Below are 22,684 nucleotides of genomic sequence, written 5' to 3'. Positions count from 1 at the left end.
GGCTCTCAAGAGCAGTGTGCGATGAGTAGTAGACAACTCTACTAGAGTCACTGATAGTCAGTGAGTAAGATTGAACAGCCTGCCCAATCAATGCTCCTGAGTCCAGTAGGACCCATCGGTTGAGTCCACATCATCCAGTAAGTGGAGAACATCGATGATGATCTGCAGTCTCACCGCGTCCACACTTTCCACTTGGTATCACTTGGAACCAATGCCCCTTCCCACCCACTACCAGTTCTCAACCCCTAAATCCATTATTTGGGTTCAGGCACGTTTCCTGATTGTTGTGGTTGGGTGGAAGTTGGTGGCATCTGCGGAGTCAAAACAATGAGTGCCACTTGGGAGCTGCAGAAAATGCTGCTTCGGAGAGGAGAGGACTAACTGGCCTGAAAGGGGTGATACCTCTGAATGCTGTTTCAGCCACAGGAGGGATAGGGGGTGGACTACGCAGGTGGTTGATTTTAGTGATGTTATATTCTGTGTTGGTCCGCGATACATTGACATCAGGCTGCGTTCGCCTTCCATTTCCATTGCAGAAGATTGTGGGCTCCAGCTATTTTTACCCAGATGCTACATAGTCCCCTGTAGTCACACATGTAGTCTCCATGGTGAAGAAGACCAGACACGTGACTTCAGCTTCGTTTACGCTCCTTGACACACATGGCGGTCCTGCCCATGCACCCCGACACCTGGAAATCCACTGCGTTGCTCCTAATCCCCACCCTGGTGTTTCCGGTGCTTGTGGCACCAAAATATATTCTCGGAATTTTGTCTGACATGAGGATCATGGCCTAAATATTGTCCATAAAATATATCTAATTTAAAGAAATGTATATAGTTGATAAAATCTACATCCAATGGAACAGTATGTTTGTAAACAATATGTAGGACACAATGTTTACTTCAGACAATATTTTTGTGTGCGAAATACTGGCACGCAAACCGCACCATGTGCCTTCTTTCACACCATTTGCATGCTTTGAAATGTACCATGTCAGGTTCTACAGCTCTTCACCCCATTTAAAGAACAGGCAAAACATCTAATTGTAAAACACAACAATCATTTAATCTAAATTAACCTTACCCAAAGCCTAACCCGAACCTGAAATCTAACCGTTCTCTACCCTACACTGTGAGCTGAGGTTGTGAGGAACTATCCACACATTAAAGATAGCTCCATCACAAAACCATGTGCTGGCATCTCCCTGCGTGCGATCTCTACTGGTCCGTGTTCTTCTGTGGTTGATGCTTCCATGTTCTCTGCTCTTCCGTGACAGCCTTGAAGATCCACCTCTCAGACACAACGAAGCAGGTGCTGGACGAGTTCAGATGCTTCAACTTAGAGCTGCGAGGAGACGTGGAAATGAAGGTAGGTCTCTGCAAGGGGGTGACCCTGGATGCATTGGGGCCATCTCTTTGAGGTCTTCAAGGAGATGTCACGCTTCCACTTAAAGCTGCGAGGAGACGTGGAAATGAAGGTAGGTCTCTGCAAGGAGGTGACCCTGGATGCATTGAGTCTGCAAGGGGGTGACCCTGGATGCATTGAGGCCATCTCTTTGAGGTCTTCACTTAAAGCTAGGAATCTATACATGGATGGCCATTCATGTATCTAGGAGATGCACAGATTTACTCAATCCTCACCAACATTATTCTGATAACACATACTTATTGTGAGAGGAACAAGCATGGATGGCGAGTAACTTTCCATAATTAACGCTGAGTATGGAATGTTGGGAGCTGGCCAACCAATCAGGTTGCAGCTACCACAAGAAGCCCATACAAAGAGCATCCTGGCTGTCCATGTCCCCCATGTGCTGCGGGAGCCCTGGAGTAGCCGGATCTCTGTTCTCTCATGGCACTTCTTCGGCCTCTTCTGAAGCAGCTGGTGGAGACAGGGCTGTCCGGGTTCCTCCCTGGGATTTTGTTGAGAAGGAAGACTGATCAGTCAAAGAAAAGCAGGGAAAAATGAATTCAGTGTGGTTACCCTTTTCTACTTATCTTTGGCTGATACTGCAGGGATAGATGTGTCTCAGCCTTCTGCTTCACAAGAGGCTGACAGAGTGTGATGATGATGACGACGACTGTGGGAAGGTGATTCTTCATTGGTCCCAGCTCAGATGCATCTTCTACTGAGCTGTGTCCTGTAAGAATAACCCCCACACTTCACTACTCTTGAACTCCCGGACACAACACGAGTCTAGAGCGCTGGGTCAAGGACATGGCACACATCTTCCCTCTTAACACAGTAATACAACACAACACAACAAAATCACACCCATGCAGAAATAGTAGGAAGAAACTAAAAGCCACAACAAAAGAGCCTAACAAAGGAGCATAAAATGTGTGGGTTATTTAACCCACAATAAAATCTTTCAGTTTATCAGGTTGTACAACCATCCTTCCACACCTAGTAACCTTTGCAGAACCAGAAGAGGAATCCTGGTTCCTAATGTGCTCTCCCTCACCCAAATCCCCACCTGAACTCCGCAAAGGCACATTTACTATTCACTCACCACATCGCCCCCTTCATTGTCGAGTTCAACCCACAAAGATGCTGCAGAGGAGGAGCATCCAGGAGCACTCTCCTCTTCCCGCATCAGTATCTTGCCGCCCTTGGCCAACTTGCTGAACTGCCATACGCTACCATCCCTCAGCTGCGTAGAATTGGAATAAAGACCAACGACTCAGGGCCTGACTACAATCTTGGCGGGCTGGGTTACTCCATCACAAACGTGACAGATATCCCATTCCATTATACCCTATGGAAATCGTAATACGGCTGACAGAATATCCGTCACATTTGTGATGGAGTATTCCATCCGCCAAGTTCGTAATCTGGCCCTCGGAGAAGTTTACTAAACTTACTTTGTCCTTTTCTGGTTTTGACTGCTCATTTGAAAGCATCCAATCCCCCAACTTCAGTTTAACCTCCCTTTCTCCAGGCTTGCGGTCATAGTTGTCTTTATACGCCTTTTACGCCCTTCCAGTGTTCTCTCACAACAGAGGCTGGCCATTTCCTCTTTCTAGCTCGTGATCGCCAAGCAGTATTGTCCTTGGTGAATGCTCCCTACCCCTAAGTACTTTCATGGGACTGGAACCCGTGGGAGCAGCGTAATCCTACATGCATATATTAGCTTGTTCAGCTCTCTTTCCCAATTTAAGCAGTTACTAATAGCAATCTATACCCTACTGTGGTGCAAGTGTGCCTGTATTGGTGCTAGGCAGCCAAACGGGCAACAGCACAGGGGGAAAGGACCGAAATGCTTTGTATTTCATAAACACAGTGCATTTCCACCTCTTCCGTGTGGCGCAGGGCAGCGTAGCAAGGTCCCTTTCTGCGTTGTCCTGTGCCAGTTTGTTGTAGATATGCCCCTAACTTTACATAAAGCTTTAGTCTCTTCAGTGTTGAGCGCCCACCCTTTCTGTCCAACATTCTTTTGTTCATCCACCCATCCATCCATCTGTTCATTCTTCCACCCACTGCGCTTGTGTGTCTTTTAATGCGTCGTCTGTGACCGAATGTGTTTTGCTTATGTGTGAATATGCACGTGTGCAAATGGATGCCAGTATATGAGTTGTATTTTGTACGGATGCCAGTATATGTGCTGTATTTGGATGCCAGTATGTGTGCTGTATTTTGTATGGATGCCAGTATGTGTGCTGTATTTTGTATGGATGCCGGTATGTGTGCTGTATTTTGTATGGATGCCAGTATGTGTGCTGTATTTTGTATGGATGCTGTATGGATGCCAGTATGTGTGCTGTATTTTGTATGGATGCCAGCATGTGTGCTGTATTTTGTATGGATGCCAGCATGTGTGCTGTATTTTGTATGGATGCCAGCATGGGTGCTGTATTTTATGTGGATGCCAGCATGTGTGTTGTATTTTGTATGGATGCCAGTATGTGTGCTGTATTTTGTATGGATGCTGTATGGATGCCAGTATGTGTGCTGTATTTTGTATGGATGCCAGCATGTGTGCTGTATTTTGTATGGATGCCAGCATGGGTGCTGTATTTTGTATGGATGCCAGCATGTGTGCTGTATTTTGTATGGATGCCAGCATGTGTGTTGTATTTTGTATGGATGCCAGCATGGGTGCTGTATTCTGTATGGATGCCAGCATGTGTGTTGTATTTTGTATGGATGCCAGCATGGGTGCTGTATTTTGTATGGATGCCAGCATGTGTGTTGTATTTTGTATGGACGCCCATCTGAATGCACAGAGGCACCTCTCTGCCTGTGGACATGTGCATATTGGGACTGGTGTACCTGTGTCTGTGTGTGCAGGTGTGTACGTCTTGCCCTTTGTGAATGAGTGGTTTTATGTCTATGGCTTTTGTGCATGGGTGCCTGTATACCTGTGTCTGTGTGCACGGGTGTGTACACGCCTCGCTCTATGTGAATGAGTGTCTGCACATCTGTTACTTTCGTGCATAGGTATCTGTATGCCTTTGTCTGTGTGTGTGAGTGTACAAGCCTTGCTCTAGGTGAACGAGTGCCTGCATGTTTGTTGCTTATATGAATGAGTGCTTGTACATGTCAGTCTTTGTGTGTGTGCGTCTGTACACTTTCCTGCACAAAAACTATCCTTTGAGCCTATTCCCTCAAAGATGAAAAACCCATGAGAAATAAACATATTTCTTCTTGTTATGCCAGCCTCAGGCAGGGCACCATTTTGGTGCAACCCATTTTTACAAGTCTTTCTAAATATGGGTTTGGGTGAAAATAGATGGGTGATGCACAGTAACGCCTATCTTTGGCAACATAACAAAGGCAGCACTTTGCACTGTGTTGCATTACTTTTTTTTTTTTTACAAAGCTGCACTAATTGGGATTTGTGTGGCTTTGTAAATCCCAGAATAGATTTTGTGTCGCGGCTAGACCGAAAAAGTGACCCAACCCAAAGCAAGATCTTAGTAGATCTGGGCCTGTGTGTTCACAGAGTACTGCTCATGTGCTCGTAGAGTCCTCGTAGTGTGAGATTCCCACAAATGGTCGAGATCGAGGACCTAATTTAGGGCTGGAAGGTGATAGAAAATCCTCCGATTTTTGCTAAATTCGGTGGGGAATCTACCTGCAAAATTTCTTAGCATTACAATATGTCTTTTGTAGGACATTCTGCCTCTCAGTATTCCTTCAGACTGAGTGACTCTCTGCAGCTCGGATACATAATGTGGAAAGAGGGCCTTTAACAACTGTAATAGCCCTCAACAGTGGGATAAATAGTGCTATATTCTACTGCATGGTTTGAGGGGAGAATCCATCCAACATTGAGCCACAATGTTCGTTACATCCAATATTGGTCCATGAGGACTGGATTCATCCAACCATTTGTCCATGAGAGCTTGATGCATCCAACATTGTCCTTGAGAGCTGGATCCATGAAACATTGGTTCTTGAAGGCCAGATCCTTCCAACAATGGTTCATGAGAGTCAGGCCCATCCAGTATTGGTCCATGAGGACTAAATTGATCAAACTCTAGTTCATGAGAGCCAGATTCATCCAGTAATGGCCCATGAGGGTCGGATCCACCCAACATTGGTCCAGGAGGGCCAGATCCATCCAACACTGGTCCATAATTTCCGGGTCCAGACAGAATTGGTTCCAGAGGGCCAAATCCATTCAACATTGGTCCGTAAGAGCCAAATCTATCTAACATTAGTCCATAAGGACAAGATCAATCAAACATTGGTCCATTAGGGCTGTATCCATACAAAGGTGTTCTGTGAGGATCTCATCCATCTAACCGTTGGTCCATAAAGCTAGAACCAAAGGCCAGAACCATCAAACATTGGCACATGAGGGTCGGATCCATCCAACATTGTTCCATGGGGGCCAGATCCATCCAGCATTGGTCCATAAGGGCCAGATCCACCCAACATTGGTTCATGAGGGCTGGATCTATCCAAAATTGGTCCATAAGGTCCAATCCATCCAACATTAGACAATAAGGGCCAGATCCATCAAACACTGGTCCACTAGGACCGGATCCATTCAACAGTGTTCTGTGAGGACCGGATCCATCCAAAATTGTCCATAATGGCCAGAACCAAATGTCAGAACCATCTAACATTGGCACATGAGGGTCGGATCAATCCAACATTAGTTCATGAGGGCTAGATCCATCCAACATTGGTCTATAAAAGCTGGATCCACACAACATTGGTTCATGAGGGCCAGATCTATCAAACATTGGTCCATAAGGTCTGATCCATCCAACATTAGTCCATAAGGACCAGATCCATCAAACATTGGTCCATTAGGACCGGATCCATTCAAGAGTGTTCTGTGAGGACCGGATCCATCCAACAGTGTCCATAAAGGCAAGAACCATCAAACATTGGCCCCTGAGGGTCGGATCCATCCAACATTGGTCCATGAGGGCCAGATTGTTCCAACAGTGGTCTATAAGGGACAGATCCAACTGACATGGGTCCATGAGGGCCAAATCCATCCAACATTGATCCATGAGGGCTGAATCCATTCAAAAATGTTCTGTGAGGACCTGATCCATCCAACAATAGTCCATTAGGTCAGATCTGTCCAACATTGATCCATAAGGGCCAGATTCATCCATCATTGACCCATGAGGGCTGCATCTATTCAACAATGGTCCAAGAGGGGTGAAACTATCCAAGGTTTTTCTATGAGTATGGGATCCATCTATAACATTGGTATATGAGTACTTATTCTAAAATTCTAGCCCTGGTGAGCAAACTTCAGATACCCCTTCTCTGCATAATACCAAATCACCTATGCTTCTGGTCACTTGTTTGAGATTCTTACAACTTTTTTTTGTTTCCTTGCAGGGAAAAGGAAAAATGAGGACATACTGGCTCCTGGGCGAGAGAACCGAGGATGACATAATCTGAGGGACCCATTTTATATCCATATATTTCTATTTTTCAATATACAATGGTTCGCGGTTCCTGCGACCCGACAAAGAGGAGCTCCTTCCTTCCGTAGACGTTTCACCTCATCCGCGGAGTCTTGCTGGTCACTGCAGTGAGGCCCTCCACCTTGTACGGGGCAACCACACCTGGGTGACTCTGTGTGGTAGAGATAAGTGGAAGGCGGTGTGAGTTTTCATACTCATACAGAGCTGCAAGTACAGCACTGAGGACACACAGAGTGCCACTCCCTCCTGGACTGGTCCTTACCTGGACCACTTGGAATCGACATCAGTTGGAGCCTTGTTGAATCTACGTTTCAAGCAATAGGCGCTGGAAGCCACAGCCACCAGCACACCTGGAGTTTCCACAATCAGCAATGCTGGCCCTCACCTGGATCTGTACTTACAGGACAAATGAAGGGTGGCTCAAAACTGTGGACTGCATACTTTTTGTGGATTCTCATGACTGTCCCTCGGGGAAAGACTGTCTATTTTTCATTGTAGCTGGATTTAGAAGAGACTGCTAACCATGTGCACGTGGAAAGAGGAAGTTAGATGCATGGATTTAGGAACAGGGTCTAAAATTGATGGTTGTGACACACTCACTAGTGCCCTCCGAGAACACCTTCCCTGTGGACATGCCTAGGTTCAGCACAGACATTTATCAGATACTTCAGAAGCCATTTAACCGCCGTACAGTCACTGAGGTGCAAATCCAAAGAGCGCTTGGTATTTCTAGCTGCTCAAGTAAGCATAGCCAGCATATCACTTCCAGATCATGACCGCCTCCACGAACTGTGTGACCAATGAACTTTGAAAGATGTGACTCAGAGCCTATAGGGTCTCTCCTGACGTCCGCGTCGGACACGCTGTGTGCAGTAAGGTGCAGGAGACTCCCAAGAATGGGTGTTATAGGTCATTTGCATCCCATTTCCCCCAGTCCTCTAGGTGTACCATGTCTTGTAAGTGCAATTAGCTGTGGTCAAGGGAAGCAGATGAAATATTGTGACACTGGGAGTCTGTGAGCACAATACACCCAAGTCGTTGTCCGGCGTTTCAGCTTTGCCTTTAGGATACAACCCCATGTGTCTGGGTGTGCCTTTCTGACACTGTATTTCTACATTATGGAAAGACTGCTGTCCTCTGTGCTAGTTTAACCTCTCGAGAGCCAAAGCGTATATGAGAAGTCCTGATCATGTCACAGATGCATTGATGTTTGATAGCACATTAATGATACTCCGACCTGATATTTCAACATGGAACAGTGAAGCACCCCCTCTATCCCTGGCTAAGCCCACTTACCTCGTATAATATCCAGGGTATATTCAGTTGTGCCTTCAAACCTTGCCCATGCTATCCCAACTGCTCATTCTCAGTACCCCTGTATGCCCATAAGTGCCCTCCTGGAGGCTGCCCTGTCTGAGCCACAGCTGTAAGATCCTAAAGGATCCTCTCCCCAGATCCGTTCATATTCAGTCCACACTTTGCATCTACTTGTGTCAGTCCTTGATCTCATATTCCAAGCCCAGTCTTTTCATCCCAAATGTTGTCCCCTCTGCCCAAGTCCTACCGCAGCACATCTGATGCTCCCTCCTTTTTGCTGCTGATTTATTTTCCAAGATTAATGTCTCTTTTACCCCGTCGCCATGCTGATATCTGTCATAGGCATCGTTCTTCCCACTTGAAGCCACTCCCTCCTAGCCTTGTATATTTTCTTGTTATCTACTTGTGCCTTCTAGACATTCTCTCAGCTCTTACTTCCTCCCTGGTGCATCAATCATAAATGTACACTATTTTACTGCTATACCTATACCTACCATGAAGTTCGCCTTCTCTCCACCTGTGCTATTCTTTTCTTAAAGTTTCCCATCTAATGCCTTCTATAGAAACATCATGCTTGTCAGTTTTACCTTTCATGAAGGTTCCAGTCTATTTCAACAGGTATTTATCATGAAGGTCTCCGAGTATCTCCTGGCGCGCTTTTCATGAGGGGTAAAGTCTTTTTACAGTGGTGCCTTTTAAGTTGTAGTAAACCACCAGTGGTGTTGTTCATGAAGATCTCAGTTTACCTCCATACCGTGTCATCTCCAGTGGTGGCTTCCATGAAAGTCCTGGTGTTATCTCCAGTGGTGCCTATCATGAAGGTCCCGGTGTATCTCCAGTGGGGTCTTTCAAGAAAGTCCCAGTGTATCTCCAGTGGTGCCTATCACGAAGGTCCTGGTGAATCTCCAGTGGTGTCTTTCATGAAGGCCCTCTTGTCTGTCCTGTGCTGTCTTTCATTAAGGTCTCAGCGTATCTCCAGTGCTGTTCTTCTTCAAGTTCCTGGTGTATCTCTAGTGGTGTCTCTCATGAAAGTCTGGGTGTATCTCCAGTAGTGGCTTTCATGAAGGTCCCATTGTATCTCCAGTGGGGTCTTTCATGAAAGTCCCAGTGTTATCTCCAGTGGTGCCTATCATGAAGGTCCCGGTGAATCTACAGTGTTGTCTTTCATCAAGATCCCGGTGAATCTCCAGTGCTGTCTTTCATCAAGGTCCTGGTGTATCTCCAGCAGTGTCTTTCATCAAGGTCTCGGTGTATCTCCAGCAGTGTCTTTCATGAAGTTTGTAGTGTATTTCCAGTGGTGTCTTTCATGAAGTTGCCAGTATATCTCCAGTGGTGTCTTTCATTAAGGTCCCACGGTATCACCAGTGGTGTCTTTCATGAAGGTCCCAGTGAATCTCTAGTGGTGTCTTTGATGAAGTTCCTGATGTATCTCTAGTGGTGTCTTTCGTAAAAGTCCCAGTGTATCTCCAGTGGTGTCTCTCATGAATGTCCCGGTGTTATCTTCAGTGGTGTCTTTCCTGAAGGTCCCAGTGTAACTCCAGTGGTGTCTTTCGTGAAGGCCCTGGTGTCTGCCCTGTGCTGTCTTTCATTAAGGTCTCAGCATATCTCCAGTGCTGTCTTTCATCAAGGTCCTGGTGAATCTCTAGTGGTGTCTTTCATGAAGTTTCCAGTGTATCTCCAGTGCTGTCTTTCATCAAGGTCCCAGTGTATCTCCAGTGTTGTCTTTCATCAAGGTCCCAGTGAATCTCCAGCAGTGTCTTTCATGAAGGTCCCGGTGTATCTCTGGTTGTGTCTTTCATGAAGGTCCCGGTGTATCTCTGGTTGTGTTTTTCACGAAGTTTGTAGTGTATCTCCAGTGGTGTCTTTCATGAAGTTCCCAGTATATCTCCAATGGTGTCTTTCATTAAGGTCCCACGGTATCACCAGTGGTGTCTTTCATTAAGGTCCCACGGTATCGCCAGTGGTGTCTTTCATTAAGGTCCCAGTGTATCTCCAGTGTGTCTTTTATGAAGGTCCCGGTATAACGCCAGTTGTGTCTTTCATGAGGGTCCCGATGTATCTCTAGTGGTGTCTTTCATGAAGTTTCCAGTGTATCTCCAGTGTTGTCTTTCATCAAGGTCCGAGTGTATCTCCAGTGGTGTCTTTCATGAACTTCGCAGTGATCTCTGGGGGTGTTTTTCATGAAGTTTGCAGTGTATCTCCACTGGTGTCTTTCATTAAGGTCCCGTGTATCTCCAGTGGTGTCTTTCATTAGGGTTGCAGTGTATCTCTAGTGGTGTCTTTCATGAAGTTTCCAGTGTATCTCCAGTGTTGTCTTTCATCAAGGTCCTGGTGAATCTCTAGTGGTGAAAGTCCGGGTGTAACTCCAGTGGTGGCTTTCATGAAGGTCCCATTGTGTCTCCAGTGGTGTCATTCATGAAGGTCCTGGTGTATCTCCAGTGGGGTCTTTCATGTAAGTCCCAGTGTTATCTCCAGTGGTGCCTATCATGAAGGTCCCGGTGAATCTCCAGTGGTGTCTTTCATAAAGGTCCCGGTGAATCTCTAATGGTGTCTTTCATGAAGTACCCTGTGTATCTCCAGTGGTGTCTTTCATCAAGGTCCTGGTGAATCTCTAGTGGTGTCTCTCATGAAAGTCCGGGTGTAACTCCAGTGGTGGCTTTCATGAAGGTCCCATTGTGTCTCCAGTGGTGTCTTTCATGAAGTACCCTGTGTATCTCCATTGGTGTCTTTCATTAAAGTCCTAGTGTTATCTCCAGTGGTGTCTTTCATTAAGGTCATGGTGAATCTCTAGTGGTGTCTTTCATCAAGGTCCCAGTGTATCTCCAGTGGTGTCTTTCATGAACTTAGCAGTGTATCTATGGGGGTGTTTTTCATGAAGTTTGCAGTGTATCTCCACTGGTGTCTTTCATCAAGGTCCCAGTGTATCTCCAGTGGTGTCTTTCATTAAGGTTGCAGTGTATCTCCAGTGGTGTCTTTCATGAAAGTCCCAGTTTTTCTCCAGTGGTGTCTTTCATGAAGGCCACCGTGTATGTTCAGTGGTGTATTTCATAAAAGTCCCTGTGTATCTCTAGTGGTTTCTTTCATGAAGGTCTCTGTGTATCTCCAGTGGTGTTTTTTAGGAAAGTCCCTGTATATCTCCAGTGGTGTCTTTCATGAAAGCCCTGGTGTGTCTCCAGTTGTGTCTTTCATGAATGTTCCAGTGTTTTCCAGTTGTGTTTCTTATGGAGACCCCAGTCTATCTCCAGTGGCGACCACTGAATGTTCCTCTTCTTCCAGCTAGCATCTTACTAACCTCTTCAATAGCCAGCTGTTTTTTCTACAGCTGTGTCCCTCAAAGTGTTGAAGTGTTTAGGCTCCACTTTTCAGCTGTATTCCTCTGTAGCCAGATGTTGCTTTCCTGACTTTGCCTTTATTCCCAGATGTGCTTATCTGAATTCTCCCATAAGTGAGTAGAGCCCATCTTCCAGTGTTTGCACTTCTTAGATACACCTGTCAAAGAAAATCTGCACACACACTAATCAAAGTCTGAAAGGGGTTTTTAACAAAAGAAAAAATCATTATCTGTTAATTGCTGGCTCGGGTGGCCAGGGGTCTCCCAGCAACTCGCGAGAGCTCGTTGCACAAAGAAAGAGCATACAGGTTTCTTCATACAGCCTTCCACTGGGAGCACATGGCTATATAAAACAAAGGGAATACACACGTACCTTTGTCTGATAACACTGGAGAGGAAAAACGCAACCTTCAGTTAAATACACATGTAACCTTGGCTGAACAAGCTGTGGAACACGTTCCCGCCTCGAAGGCCAAGGGGCGAAGGAAGGGCGCTACACTTCATGTACAGGCATTTCCTCCAGGCATGGGCAGCATCAGCAGAAAAACGTGACTGCAGCAATTACAGCATCGCTAGGTACAAAGTCGGACTTTACAATCTCAGGCCCATGTTTATAGGATTTTGGCGCTGGGCAGCACAGCAAGACCACCCTGCCGTCCCTCTCCAGCTGTGGTGCAGACCACCCTGCCATCCCTCTTCAGCTGTGGTGCAGACCACCCTGCCGTCCCTCTCCAGCTGTGGTGCAGACCACCCTGCCATCCCTCTTCAGCTGTGGTGCAGACCACCCTGCCGTCCCTCTTCAGCTGTGGTACAGACCACCCTGCCGTCCCTCTTCAGCTGTGGTACAGACCACCCTGCTGTCCCTCTTTAACTGTGGTGCAGACCACCCTGCCGTCCCTCTTCAGCTGTGGTACAGACCACCCTGCCGTCCCTCTTCAGCTGTGGTACAGACCACCCTGCTGTCCCTCTTTAACTGTGGTGCAGACCACCCTGCCGTCCCTCTCCAGCTGTGGTGCAGACCACCCTGCCATCCCTCTTCAGCTGTGGTGCAGACCACCCTGCCGTCCCTCTTCAGCTGTGGTACAGACCACCCTGCCGTCCCTCTTCAGCTGTGGTGCAGACCACCCTGCCGTCCCTCTCCAGCTGTGGTGCAGACCACCCTGCCGTCCCTCTTCAGCTGTTGTGCAGACCACCCTGCCGTCCCTCTTTAACTGTGGTGCAGATCACCCTGCCGTCCCTCTTTAACTGTGGGTCAGACCACCCTGCCGTCCCTCTTCAACTGTAGTGCAGACCACCCTGCCGTCCCTCTTCAGCTGTGGTGCAGACCACCCTGCCGTCTCTCTTCAGCTGTGGTGCAGACCACCCTGCCGTCCCTCTTCAGCTGTGGTGCAGACCACCCTGCCGTCCCTCTTCAACTATAGTGCAGACCACCCTGCCGTCCCTCTTTAACTGTGGGTCAGATCACCCTGCCGTCCCTCTTCAACTGTAGTGTATACCACCCTGCCGTCCCTCTTCAGCTGTGGGTCAGACCACCATGTCGTCCCTCTTTTGCTGTGGTGCAGACCAACCTGCCGTCCCTCTTTAACTGTGGGTCAGACCACCCTGCCGTCCCTCTTCAACTGTAGTGCAGACCACCCTGCCGTCCCTCTTTTGCTGTGGTGCAAACCAACCTGCCGTTCCTCTTTAACTGTGGTTCAGATCACCCTGCCGTCCCTCTTCAGCTGTGGTGCTGACCACCCTGCCGTCCCTCTTCAGCTGTGGTGCAGACCACCCTGCCGTCCCTCTTTAACTGTGGTGCAGACCACCCTGCCGTCCCTCTTTAACTGTGGTTCAGATCACCCTGCCGTCCCTCTTTAACTGTGGGTCAGACCACCCTGCCGTCCCTCTTCAACTGTAGTGCAGACCACCCTGCCATCCCTCTTCAGCTGTGGTGCAGACCACCCTGCCGTCTCTCTTCAGCTGTGGTGCAGACCACCCTGCCGTCCCTCTTCAGCTGTGGTGCAGACCACCCTGCCGTCCCTCTTCGACTGTAGTGCAGACCACCCTGCCGTCCCTCTTTAACTGTGGGTCAGATCACCCTGCCGTCCCTCTTCAACTGTAGTGTAGACCACCCTGCCGTCCCTCTTCAGCTGTGGGTCAGACCACCATGTCGTCCCTCTTTTGCTGTGGTGCAAACCAACCTGCCGTCCCTCTTCAACTGTAGTGCAGACCACCCTGCCGTCCCTCTTTTGCTGTGGTGCAAACCAACCTGCCGTTCCTCTTTAACTGTTGTTCAGATCACCCTGCCGTCCCTCTTCAGCTGTGGTGCTGACCACCCTGCCGTCCCTCTTCAGCTGTGGTGCAGACCACCCTGCCGTCCCTCTTTAACTGTGGTGCAGACCACCCTGCCGTCCCTCTTTAACTGTGGTTCAGATCACCCTGCCGTCCCTCTTTAACTGTGGGTCAGACCACCCTGCCGTCCCTCTTCAACTGTAGTGCAGACCACCCTGCCATCCCTCTTCAGCTGTGGTGCAGACCACCCTGCCGTCCCTCTTCAGCTGTGGTGCAGACCACCCTGCCGTCCCTCTTCAGCTGTGGTGCAGACCACCCTGCCGTCCCTCTTCGACTGTAGTGCAGACCACCCTGCCGTCCCTCTTTAACTGTGGGTCAGATCACCCTGCCGTCCCTCTTCAACTGTAGTGTAGACCACCCTGCCGTCCCTCTTCAGCTGTGGGTCAGACCACCATGTCGTCCCTCTTTTGCTGTGGTGCAAACCAACCTGCCGTCCCTCTTCAACTGTAGTGCAGACCACCCTGCCGTCCCTTTTTTGCTGTGGTGCAGACCAACCTGCCGTCCCTCTTTAACTGTGGTTCAGATCACCCTGCCGTCCCTCTTCAGCTGTGGTGCTGACCACCCTGCCGTCCCTCTTCAGCTGTGGTGCAGACTACCCTGCTGACCCTCTTCAGCTGTGGTGCAGACCACCCTTCCCTCCCTCTTCAGGTGTGGTGCAGTCCACTCTACTGTCTCTCTTCATCTGTGGTGCACTCCACCCAACCAAACTTCTCGAGTTCAGTAAAGTCCACCCTGCTTCTCAGGTACTTCCATTCACAAGATGCTATTCCTTCCCTCTGTGTAGGGGGGAGACTGACTTCCTGAGGACTGCCCCTGGCGACTCTCCACCATCACCCTCCAGTATACCTCACCCTCTCCTCACCCACAGTAAAGGAGGGGGGCAATATCTCAGCCAGGGATTACTGCTTGCACTGCTGTGAGGGGGGTTCTTCTCAAGCTTTCATTGCCTTGTTTTTGTCTATACAATCACCTAGGTGACAACCTCCCACCCTGCAATCCTATTGTCCTTGCCCACAACAACCCCCTGCCTTCATCAGAGCATGCAGGACTGATTGACCACACACATGGACAAAAGTTGTGCGAGGATCTGGGGGTGCACGTTTCTTTAGGTTGGATATGGAGGGTATAAAGATCTGCAAGAAGGTGACTGGTGGTTTCTTGCAATCGCCGGGCTAATCTGTCTCGCCTTCGGGTGTAGCATCTGTGCCTTGATTCAGCTGGATTCAGGGATTTAAAACACTGCTGTCTGAAAAATAACCCAGTCCCTCTGGTTCATGCTCGCAGTAAACCAGGTCTAAGAAAGCTGCGCAGGTGACTGACCAACACCTGGACTCAACCATTCATGCAAAGTGCCCTCGGAGAGCCTGGCCAGCTCCTGGACTCAACCATTCATGCAAAGTGCCCTCGGAGAGCCTGGCCAGCTCCTGGACTCAACCGTTCATGCAAAGTGCCCTCGGAGAGCCTGGCCAACTCCTGGACTCAACCGTTCATGCAAAGTGCCCTCGGAGAGCCTGGCCAACTCCTGGACTCAACCGTTCATGCAAAGTGCCCTCGGAGAGCCTGGCCAGCTCCTGGAGTCAACCATTCATGCAAAGTGCCCTCGGAGAGCCTGGCCAACTCCTGGACTCAACCGTTCATGCAAAGTGCCCTCGGAGAGCCTGGCCAACTCCTGGACTCAACCGTTCATGCAAAGTGCCCTCGGAGAGCCTGGCCAACTCCTGGACTCAACCCTGCATCCTGGCAACCACACACAATGTTGTATCAGACAGGGAACGCGCGTCACGCTGTCTCAATCCTGATCGCTGATGATCACAAGCAGAACAGCGCTAGGCAGGACACGCTTGCAACCAGGCTCCAATCAGATCATGGACAACCACACAGAGTGCCTCATTTACCGTTTGGCGGACGGGTTACTCCATCACAAACGTGACAGATATTCCATCCGCCACATTACGATCCTATTATAGCCTATGGAGATTGGAGTACGGCAGACGGGATATCCATCACGTTTGTGACGAGGTAACCCATGAGCCAAAATCTAAATCAGGCCCAAAGTTCTTCAGTAGAGCCCAGCCAGCACTCCGACTCCACCCACGTCCTGCCAATCATCCAAAGTGCACTCGGAAAGCCCGGTCAGATTCTAGACTCAGTCCCTCACCCTTGTAACCACACACAGTGTCCTGTCAGCCTGGGCATCGCCTCTACCCTATCTCAAGCCTGGTCTCAATCCAGGACATTGACAATCACATGCAGAGATGCATCTCACAGGACACAGCTTGCAACCAGGCTCCATTCAGGACACGGACAACCACGTCAAGTGCTCTAGCAAAGCTCTGCCAGATCATTGGCCCAATCCTTCACCCTGGCAACCGCATACACTCTTCTGTCAGCTTGGGCATGGCCTCTACCCTATGTAAACACTGGTCTCAATCCAGGACATTGACAATCACAGGCAGAGTTGCATCTCACAGGACACAGCTTGCAACCAGGACACTGACAACCACGTAAAGTGCTCTAGCAAAGCTCTGCCAGATCATTGGCCCAATCCTTCACCCTGGCAACCGCATACACTCTTCTGTCAGCTTGGGCATGGCCTCCACCCTATCTAAACCCTGGTCTCAATCCAGGACATTGACAATCACAGGCAGAGATGCATCTCACAGGACACAGCTTGCAACCAGGCTCCATTCAGGACACGGACAACCACGTCAAGTGCTCTAGCAAAGCTCTGCCAGATCATTGACCCAATCCTTCACCCTGGCAACCGCATACACTCTTCTGTCAGCTTGGGCATGGCCTCTACCCTACTTCAACCCTGGTCTCAATCCAGGACATTGACAATCACAGGCATAGCTGCATCTGTCAGGACATGGCTGCAACCAGGCTCCACTCAGGACACGGACAACCACGTAAAGTGCTCTAGTAGAGCCCGGCCAGATCCTTGGCCCAGCTCTATACCCTGGCAACCTGTTAGCCCTCACCGCCATGGAGGGCTGCAAGCTACAGCACCCTCATTCTGTCAGCTCTCGCAAGCGCCTAGAGGCTATTGGAGCACAGCACATTCACTATGCTCTCTTCTTTGCTGTGTTTATTCTTTCCATGTTTTGCGCACATTCATGTCACTACTAGTCCACAGCAGTGTATAGCAGGAAATAAGCGAGCAGCGCACGCCCACATTTGGCACGTCTGAGGTTTTTACGCATCCTTCCTTCTCACCGTGCACTGGGGTCTCAACTTAGCTCCCGAATATTCTGGGTAAGCGGAACACAGACTGCACTTTGCCTTTATTCAACATATTTACCTCACCCTTCCACCAAGGAGTGCTAGACTCCTGCCAGTAGCTGCTTCACATCAGTGCTGTGCAGATCCTATTTGTCACAACACACAAAAAGATGCGCAAAATCAAAATTAGGCCTTGTTGGGCACGCAGGTAGCGCAAGGCCAGGGTCAAGGGGAAAAAAGACTGTGTCAAATCTCAGGAGTTCTCTGTTTCTTTCCAGGAAGGGCTAGGTAATTCCAAGTTAAAGCAAAGTACCTTCTGTATGACACAAATAATAGTTTTTGACCTGCAAATGGTGTTTCATATATGGTGGGTGACTTCCCTCAAAGTAACTACTGCATCACGCACAAGTACACAACTATATCGTTGAATATGTGACCGACTGTGTATGCAGGCTCTGGGAGGCTTCCTGCCTGGCTGGTGCCTCGACTGGCCAGCAGGACCAGGGCTGTCAGTCACGTGTCCAGCATGGTGGACACGTGACATGAACTTTACTCAACATCTCCAGCTGATGCCTCTGATTGGCTAGCAGGGCTGTCAGTCACGTCTCCAGCATGGTGTACATGTGACATGAACTTTACCCAACATCTCCTGTACGGCTGGTGCCTCTGATTGGCTAGCAGGGCTGTCAGTCACGTCTCCAGCATGGTGTACATGTGACATGAACTTTACCCAACATCTCCTGTCCGGCTGGTGCCTCTGATTGGCTAGCAGGGCTGTCAGTCACATGTCCAGCATGGTGAACACATGACATGAGCGTTACCCAACATCTACGGGATTTCCCGAGGCATCGGCCTGCCCACAAACCTCCCTATTTCACCAGAAGCGTGTCCACTTGAGACCTGAACCTGTCTGACCCCCAAATATGGCCTTAATGACTGGTTCGCCCACAATTTTCCCTTACTATTTTTCTTCTTGGAGGTTGAGAAATGTTTTCAACAGTGAAAAAAACAGTGTACTTTTTATTTTTTGGAGCTTTTACATGGAGATTTTTAGAACTTGTTCGAGATTAAATATATCTGTAAATATATATTTATCCTCTCAAACCAAGGCTGTAAATATATGTACTTAAAACATGAATAAATATTTTGTTCAAGTACCAAAAATAAAAGTGAAAAAAACCAAGGTTTGACTTTCTTTTTTATTTTCCTACTTTCTACCTGGCTTGCTGCAACTGGTTTGAAGAAAATTTTCCCCAGCAATCTGTGAGGCGAGCAGGATCAAGAGAGGCAGAGAACTGCAACACACTTCCATATAAAACAACAGAGGAAGGAATTTAAAATAAAACCCCGTACCCTATATATTACCTAGTGGTGGTCGCCTCTAGGTAGTTATAGTTAGGACCTAGTTTCTATAGAAAAAGCGTTTTTGTTTTGCTAATAACTGGCGCAGTTTGATGAATCTTCACTACATTTTCCAAGAAAATATGACACTCACTTCAGCGCCTGTCTGGAAAGTTTCGGGGTGATCCGTCAAGCGGGGGCTGAAAAAAAGTGGGGGGTTTCAAAACACGGTTTCCCCATTCATTTTTCCATAGGGATTTTGAACAGCGATCGCGCCGAAACACTGGACTGAATTACACCAAATTTGCCAGAAAGGTAAGTCCTGTTCCAGAAAGAGGCCTTTTTGTTATTTTGTGTAAATGTGTTCAGTAGTTTTTGAGAAATTAAAGAAAATCCAAATTTGTAAAAAGGCTTCGCAAACCCTCCTGATTTCATGCTGAGATCTGATTGGCTGCCAATACTTTAACAAGAAAGTGTTTGCAGCCATGATGGGACTCAGCCGAGTCCCAGAAAAAAAGATGAAAACAAACATTAAAGGGGCCAGGGTAGGGACGCCCTGACCCCTCAGCCCTGGTGCTGGGGTCCCAGAATGACCTCTCCCCCCAGAGCTAAAAAACATTTTTTTGTAATCTTCACCTCAAGTCATGGCGGATTCAATGATCTGGTGAAAATAAAAAATAAAATAAAAAACAAGCAAGGCCTCCTGCGCTTCATAATTTTGAAGCCCCCAGGTGGGCCAAGTCCAGGGGGGGCATTGCCATTTTATAGTGCTGCTTTAATGGCTGATCTCAGCCCCACCCACTCACAGTCACCCACGGGCCTGACCTGAACATTTTATTTTTATATTTTGCGGCCCCCCTCTCCAGGCCAATCTCGGGGACCCCAGCACCAGAGCTAAGGGGTCAGGGTGTACCTACCCTGGCCCCTTTTTTAAATCTTTTTTTCTGGGACTCGGCTGAAGTCAAGTCCCAACATGGCTACCAGCACTTCCTTGTTGAAGTGTTGGCAGCCAATCAGACCTTGGAAGGGTTCGCGGTGCCCTTGCGTCCCTATATATAGAAATTAGATTTTTCTTTTATTTCTCAAAAAACTACTGAATGGATTTACACCATGTAAGGAAATGGCTCCTTGTTGCAGTTACCCCCCCACTTTTTGCCTGATACTGATGCTGACTTGACTGAGAAGTGTGCTGGGACCCTGCTAACCAGGCCCCAGCACCAGTGTTCTTTCACCTAAAATGTACCCTTGTTTCCACAATTGGCACACCCCTGGCACACAGATAAGTCTCTTGTAAAAGGTAGCAGTGGTACCAAGGGCCCTGTGACCAGGGAAGGTCCCTAAGGGCTGCAGCATATGTTGTGCCACCCTAAGGGACCCCTCACCTAACACATGCACACTGCAATTGCAGATTGTGTGTGTTGGTGGGGAGAAAAAGGCAAAGTCGACATGGCATCCCCCTCAGGGTGCCATGCACACAAAATGCTGCCTGTGACATAGGTAAGTCACCCCTCTAGCAGGGCTTACAGCCCCAAGGCAGGGTGCACTATACCACGGGTGAGGGCATAGCTGCATAAGCAATATGCCCCTACAGTGTCTAAGTCTATTCTTAGACATTGTAAGTACAGTGTGGCCATATTAAGTATATGGTCTGGGAGTTTGTCAAAAACGAACTCCACAGTTCCATAATGGCTACATTAAACACTGGGAAGTTTGGTATCAAACTTCTCAGAATAATAAACCCACACTGATGCCAGTGTTTGATTTATTACAAAATGCACACAGAGGGTATCTTAGAGATGCCCCAGAGGTTATCTTAGAGATGCCCCCTGTATATTACCCAATCATTCAGTGCAGGACTGACTGGTCCGTGCCAGCCTGCCACTGAGGGATGAGTTTCTGACCCCCTGGGGTGAGAGCCTTTGTGCTCTCTTGGGCCAGAAACAAAGCCTGTACTGGGTGGAGGTGCTTCACACCTCCACCTGCAGGAACTGTAACTCCTAGCAGTGAGCCTCAAAGGCTCAGGATTCGTGTTACAGTGTCCCAAGGCATTCCAGCTAGTGGCGATGCCTGCCTCCCTGGACACAGCCCCCACTTTTGGCGTAAAGTCTGGGGAGATAATGAGAAATACAAGGAGAAGTCACCCCACTCAGCCAGGTCCACCCCTAAGGTGACCAGAGCTGAAGTGACCCCCTCCTTGGAAAATCCTCCATCTTGTTTTGGAGGGTTTAGCCCAATAGGGAAAGGAATGTGCTCCCCTCCACAAAGGGAGGGAGCACAAGGAGGGTGTAGCCACCCTGAAGGATAGTAGCCATTGGCTACTGTCCTGTGACCCTAACACACCCCTTAATTCAGTATTTAGGGGCGACCCTGTACCCAGGATTTCAGATTTCCTAATGACCTAAACAAGAGGAAGGACTGCTGACCTGAAAGGCCCGCAGAGAAGACGGAGACGACAACTGACTTGGCCCCAGCCCTACCGGCCTGTCTACAGACTCAAAGAACCTGCAACAGCAACGCATCCAGCGGGACCAGCGACCTCTGCTGACTCAGAGGACTGCCCTGCAACTCAAAGGACCAAGAAACTCCTGTGGACAGCAGCTCTATCTGAACAACAAAGAAGAAACCATATTTAAAAGGACTCCAGCCTCACTTCTGAAGCGTGAGTCTCCAACACTCTGCACCTGACGCCCCCGGCTTGTGTCCAGAAGAACCAACACTGCAGCGAGGATCCCCAGGTGACTCCCACAAAGTGGCCACCCTGAGATGACCTCCATGCACTCCAACGGCGACACCTGCAGAGAGAATACAGAGCCTCCCCCTGACCACGACTGCCCGGTAGCAAAGAATCCGACGCCTGGAATAAGCACTGCACCCGCAGCCCCCAAACCAACTACCGGTGCAGGAGTGACCAGCAGGCAGCCCTCACCTTTGCCTAGTCGGTGGCTGGTCCGAGAAGAACCCCCTGTGCCCTGCCTGCATCACCAGAGTGACCCCCGGGTCTCCATTGATTTCAACCTAAAACCCAACACCTACTTTGCACACTGCACCCGGCCGCCCCTGTGCCGCTGAGGGTGTATTTTGTGTGCCTGTTTGTGACCCCCCGCCCTAGTGCTCTACAGAATCCCCCTGGTCTGCTCCCCGAGGACGCAGGTACTTACCTGCTAGCAGGCTGGAACCGGAGCACCCCTAGTCTCCATAGGCGCCTATGTTATCTGTGCCCTACTTTGACCTCTGCACCTGACCGGCCTTGTGTTGCTGGTGCTCGGTGTTTGGGGTTGACTTAAACCCCCAACGGTGGGCTGCCTAGCCCCCGGAGACTGAACTTGTAAGTGCCTTACTTACCTAATAATCTAACTTGTACTTACCTCCCCCAGGAACTGTTGATTTTTGCACTGTGTCCACTTTTAAAATAGCGTATTGCCATTTTTGCCAAAACAATGTACACTACTGTTTTAATTCAAAGTTCCATACTTACCTGTGTGAAGTACCTTACAATTTATGGACTTACCTAAATTCTGAATCTTGAGGTTCTAAAATAAATTAAGAAAATAATATTTTTCTATACAAAAACCCATTGGCCTGGAGTTAAGTCTTTGAGTGTGTGTTCTCATTTATTGCCTGTGTGTGTACAACTAATGCTTAACACTACCCTCTGATAAGCCTACTGCTCAACCACACTACCACAAAATAGAGCATTAGTATTATCTAATTTTGCCTCTATCAACCTCTAAGGGGAACCCCTGGACTCTGTGCACACTATCTCTCACTTTGAGATAGTGTATACAGAGCCAACTTCCTACAAATGCCTTATGAGGATCGTCTTTAAATTAAACACCCTCTTATTATATGGGGTGCTAAATCTCACAAGGCCCTACTGGTGATGAGGGCTTACGTGACGGTCCTTCTGGTGTCTGCTGTGAGCCACCAGAAGATCTTGCGGAGCATGCGAAGGGTGTGGAAGCAGGCCTAAGAGACTGCGTTTACTTGTTTCTTCAAGGATAGTTTGCTATCCAGGATAATTCAGAGGTTGTGGAAGTAGTCTGTTGAGGTGGGGGGGACAGAGGTGCCAAGCTCTGTGGGCCACCATGTATCAGTCCATGGCGAGGTGATGTTTCCAAAGATGAGGACTTCCATTTTTTGTGTGCTGAGTTTGAGACAGTTCTCCTTCATCCAGTCCGCTATGTTTATCATGCATCTGTGGAAGATAGCTTTTGTGGTCGAGGGATCTTCGGACAGAGA

The 22,684-nt window shown here is 48.7% G+C and overlaps 1 protein-coding gene across 1 annotated transcript in view; it reads left to right on the top strand.

The window, feature by feature from the left end:
- Positions 1-18,287, top strand: part of NPR2 (natriuretic peptide receptor 2) — a 428,259-nt gene extending 409,972 nt beyond the window's left edge. Inside the window, exons 21-22 of the mRNA XM_069205697.1 lie at positions 1,278-1,369; positions 6,815-18,287. Of these exons, the coding sequence (XP_069061798.1) occupies positions 1,278-1,369; positions 6,815-6,877 (155 nt within the window). The 3' untranslated portion in view covers positions 6,878-18,287. The remainder of the gene's footprint in view (positions 1-1,277; positions 1,370-6,814) is intronic.
- Positions 18,288-22,684: the final 4,397 nt, after the last annotated feature.

This window comes from Pleurodeles waltl, chromosome 1_2 (assembly GCF_031143425.1).
Source record: "Pleurodeles waltl isolate 20211129_DDA chromosome 1_2, aPleWal1.hap1.20221129, whole genome shotgun sequence".
In the NCBI taxonomy this organism is placed as follows: domain Eukaryota; kingdom Metazoa; phylum Chordata; class Amphibia; order Caudata; family Salamandridae; genus Pleurodeles; species Pleurodeles waltl.
This window is presented reverse-complemented; position numbering and strand designations above follow the sequence as displayed.